We start from the raw sequence: 5,198 nt of genomic DNA, 5'->3' as shown, positions 1-5,198 counted from the left end.
TTTTTTACTTGTATGACACTTGTAATAAAAGGTCCATGTGACTCAAAAGACTCAATAAAAACATTTCTGATAAATTTAAATTATCTCTGATTATTTCCAATTCAATATGACAGCCCATTAACTGGGTTATAATGACTTTGCCACTGAGAGGGCAACTGATAATGTTTCCTGGCATCCTATCTGGCAGCACGTTGGATATTACAAGGTTGTATTCATACTCTGACGCTAATTTATCATTTATTTCAATATCAACATTAAAATTCAATGTTTCTATTAGTTAATTTGCATGAAGTGAAAATCCTTGAAAACATAAAACCAACACACTCAGGTCTATATTGGCTTAGAAATACATTAGACAAAATGTTTCATTTAAGAAACAGTAAATTACTGGCTCTTACCTGGTCCTGAAGTTGGCAGGGTGTGGGTGACCATCGTACAAGGAAAGGAAGTCATATTCTTCCTCTATTGCAAATGACAAGAAGATGAGTTGGATTCTACTTCCTTCCTCTCCAACAACGACCCAGGTGCAGTTCGCTCCGTTGGGGTACCCATAGGGAAAGCCGGGCGATTCTATACTGCCATTTCGTCCTTTAAGTGTTCCCCCACAAGTGTAAATGAACCCTGTGAATAAAAACAAAGATAAATCGTACATTTTATCTCAACTATATCAATAAATACCTGTACAGGTTGCTTGTGTGGATAGTAAATTGTATAGCTTACAGACAAAAAAATAAAAGCATAAATAATAAGGAAACTTGGAAAAAAAAGACAGTTTTTTTCTTTTTTATTTTGGAACTTTAACTCTTTAGCCCCCCTCCATCAAAGAATTGACAGAAAATCAATTTTGCTTTATTAAAATAAGATGTTTTAAGCTTTTTGATGAAAAAGCATGGATTATCATGCTGTAAATGAGATATAGATATTATCAATTATGATTTATTGTGTGATGTAGTAAGTTTTTGCACACAAAATGTTAGTATAAGATGCAAAAGTATTGATATAAGTGCTCGTGGGGGTAGTCCTATTGACCCACTGTAAAAAATAATCCACGCATTTTTAACGTGGTGTAAATATATTATAGAGTAATCGATAAATGTTGCTTTTTTCAATACAAAAAGTAGTTACACTGAAAAGAGTGAAACATTGGATCAATTAACAATTAGTTAATTAATTATTAGTTTTTATCAATTTAAAAATTTGACTTCATGGTTTACTCAACTTAAAAATGTAATTTGATAAAAACGAATATTTTTTATTGTTTAACTTTTTGCAGTGTAGTAAACATAAATAACAAATTATAAGTTATTCTCTCCAATAAATGTTTAAATTTAGCATTTTTTTTTTGTTTTGTTTTAGAGATTTCACTGAAGCAGCCATTTTGAAATGAGCAGGAAAAACCTTCTACTGCCCCTAGTGGAAGGATGATGAACTACAGCAAAACAACCAAGTTCTATATAATGGGTTTAAAAGGACAGTTTGGATCATGCTGACGAGATAGGGTTCTCTGAAATCCGTGACTCAATTATCATACAAACGGCCATGTAGGGTTAACCATAGGTTTGCCATACCAACATGTTTTTGCTAACTTTTAGGCTCTAAAATGGCAGTACATATCCTCAGTCCTTAGCGTGTAATGATAACCGTGAAAAAGTAAAGACAACACTGAAAATTACACTTTGACAAGAAATTAGTGAAGCAATATTTGTAAAAAATGCACACTTAAAACAACAGATCATTTTTGAACAAAAAAACAAACTAATATGCTACACATACTTTAAACATGATTAACAAATTAACTCCCTCTCTGTTTGGCTGTGTACACAAATCTCAAACCACAAGCGGATTTGCATCAGGAAAATGTACCAATTTGAAAATTTGAATGGTCCCATTGCTACATCAAGCAAGGCATGGATGATGTTGAGACAGTTGTTGATGTTTATTTGGTTAAAAGAGTTTTACAAAGCTGCCAGCAGGCAGTTCACCGTAACTGGGTCGCACCATCTACTCCAGGAGCTATACTTGAGCCTTTAGTGGTACTTTTCCCTCTAATTGACCCAGTTTGATGACTTGCTGTCCCATTCTAGTTCTCAGGAGAAAATAATAAAAAAAAGAGACGATGACCTTTTTAATCCTTGTTACAATCCAAATGTAAAAGCTTGAGAGCTTCAACTTTATGTTGGTTTTTGGTTCCACCAGCGGAGTTCTTGATGGTCAATGAGATAAGTCCAGATTTATAAAGTCTAGGAAATGTGTGCTGCTTGTCAAAATTTTCGAGGTGCTCTAAGTTCACCGGCGCCCACAAATTTCATACTTAAGATTGACCCAATGTTGAAACTAGCAGCAGCAATTTTTTTTGTTTACTGACAACGTAGCAATATATCTTAGTTCTTTTAGTTGTGTCAACATCAAAGTGTCAAACTTATTTGAAAGTATTGTTTAGTTGGGCCAAATTGCAGGGATATAACCACTATCTTAAAGTTTTATACTAAATGACACCAAAGTTGTTGCTCCAGCCAAAAAATGGTCAGACAAGAATTCATCTAAACTTCCTACAAAGCAGTTTCACAAATCTGCAGCTTTTGGCCTCGATCACAACATAATCTTCCTATTGCACTCCCTCTGAGAAAGGCCAAGGGACAGGAACTGCTTCAGAGCAGCTCTGGTGGGACTTGGCCCTTTGTTTTGGCAGGGGAAGTCTGAATCCAGGTCCCCTTGCCATTAAGCTGGACAAGTTAACTGAAAAGAAAAAAAAAAAATCAATGACTTTCTGATCATTCACATTACCTCATTCTTTGCTCCTTTACAAAATTACCAGCTGGGTATGTCTGTAGTTTTTATTAACTATGGTTGCAAGAGTGATAACTATAGCAACTATTTAGTTTTTTCCTTTTTTGTAGCTCGAGCCAATTTCTAGGTGAGGCTCCTTTCAGTTTTACTCATTCTAACTCCTCTAACCCCCCAAGTTATAGTGTCTGCAAAACGTCTACTTTGTAAAGTTCATGTAATTGATCTCTTGGATGGTACAGTTAGAATCAAGATAACCGTTTCTTTTAATCTGTTTTTTTTTTTTTAACACCAAAGACGCTTCATGTCTAGCATGTCTCCCATGAGAGGCCTGATAAAACACAAAGCTTTATAGCAGAGTGAGGGTGCTGCAGAATATTTTATCGATCCCAATGAAGGAACTTTTTACCTAGTTCATTACTCAGGGGAAACGCATTGCCGATTAAGCTTATAAAAGAGAAACATTCAGGATAGATTGGGTATTTTAGCCGTTTTTCTTAAGGACACTACCTCAGAGAAAAGAACTTTACGCTACAATTGTCACTTGCTTGCTACCACATATAAAATGGTACAGTAAATGAAAACACATGTAGGTGGATTTTTGTAACTTGGAGGGGATTAGTGAATTTTTTGGGTAAACAGTAATAGAAATAAAGAACAATATCCAGTATGGCTTTATAATAAGATTCCTTTAGATATAGGACACTAACAAGCATTAGTGTGAGCTTAAATGTGACATTTATGATATATTAACTAGCATTTATACATGTCTTACTAATGCCTCATAAGCCTTTTTATACTACATTTAGTAGAATTTGTCAAGCCTTTTCAAGACATTTACAAGATATTTATAGATAGTGCCGATGCGCTACATTTTTTTTGCGCAATTAATTAATTCTGACCTGTAATTACTCAATCTAATAATCAATTTTTATTGCAAATATTTTTTACCTTATGATTGCTGTGAAAAAGCTCACTTTAAGCTATTTCCATTAAAATGTATGAGATTGTGTTGCAGTAACAGATCAAAATACAAAAAATGTGGCTTTATTAAGTTTTGTTTTTATTATCAAAACAGATTTTTATCTTTACTTTAACACCACCAAGGGCTATTTTGTTTTCAACCTTAAACATTAAAAACATAAATAAAAAATCAAGTCCAGATTGATCTAATTAAAAAAAATCTTAAAATATTTGTAAGACTTTTCTGAGCAATCCAAAAAATATAGGCCATAAACTTCTAATTAAAACATATGTTGACATCCTTTATTCCACAGTTTATCTCAACCGTGAGACAGAAGAACAGCCGTGAGTCATTTTCTATTTCCTTTAATCTGTTTGATCATTTTGAAGAGATGCAGAAAAAGAGAATAACAGAAGAGAATATAAGAGGGAGTGGATGAGACACGAGGACGTGACACCTGAGGAATTGAACTGTTTGGACTTTGTTTCTCCGAAACAAGCTTTAGTTTCATCATCTGGACAAAAACAAGCGCTCAGAGGTGAACTTTACCTCTGAAATGATGCTTTGTTTATGTTCTTGTGACGCTCACTTTCCTCAGAGAGGTAAGAGCGCAGTAGGTGTGCGTGCTGGAACTGTTACCATGACAACGTGACATACCGTGTTTTAAAAAGCCAACTTTTTGTGAATAACGATTTAAACTTAAAAATATATCATGACTTAAGTTTTGATAATAATTTGAATATTATTTTTTCCGTAAATGACCATAGCTTGAGCAGGGTAATGTTCCTCTGGGTGTTCATGATGAGACATGAACGGACTTCAAAGAAGCAAGAGATTAACAAGACAAAAGCAATAAATACTGCAATAAAATGTCTGTAATTAATTAATTAATCACAATTAATGTGATCATTTGACACTCGTATTTATAGATGTCTTACAAATATGTGTTAATAAGCTCCTTAAAAGACATTTATTAGCAAGGTTAGATATTTTACTAATTCTTTACAGGTATTAATATGATTTATTAACACATGCATTCTAAATGTTAATAAATTAGTAAAAAAAGATTAATAATTATAATAAATGTCTTTCCTAAAGGTTTACTAAATATTTTAGAGTCCTTGGATTTAAAGTGTGATCAATATAAAGTACCAAAATAAGGAAGAAATGCTAATGAATGTCTTCTAAATGTCCTATAAAGGCTTATAAACACATTAATAATGCTTGCTAATTTCTTATAACTACATTATTAAGGAATATTATCATAAAGTCTCACCAAAATAAAATTAGTGGTAAAAAAAACAAAAAGAAAAACCCTGAAGATTTATATCCTGACAGATCATTTTTCTAGACAACAGAAGACAAGTTATTCAGGATTTTTTTTTAAAATCCAAATAGGAAGTAAAAAAACAAACTAAAAACCATATGAGGTGATGTAAGGAAAACACAA

General features: G+C 33.0%; 1 protein-coding gene across 1 annotated transcript in view; it reads right to left on the bottom strand.

Moving 5' to 3' along the window:
• The window catches only part of csmd3b (CUB and Sushi multiple domains 3b), a gene marked incomplete in the record, with an annotated part of 423,353 nt that overhangs the window by 321,370 nt on the left and 96,785 nt on the right, over nt 1-5,198 (bottom strand). Inside the window, 1 exon segment of the mRNA XM_024295326.2 lies at nt 399-621. Within this exon segment, the coding sequence (XP_024151094.1) occupies nt 399-621 (223 nt within the window).

Source organism: Oryzias melastigma, linkage group LG11 (assembly GCF_002922805.2).
Source record: "Oryzias melastigma strain HK-1 linkage group LG11, ASM292280v2, whole genome shotgun sequence".
Taxonomy (NCBI): Eukaryota; Metazoa; Chordata; class Actinopteri; order Beloniformes; family Adrianichthyidae; genus Oryzias; species Oryzias melastigma.
Note: the sequence above shows the minus strand (reverse complement) of the source record. Positions and strands in the feature narration are given on the sequence as shown.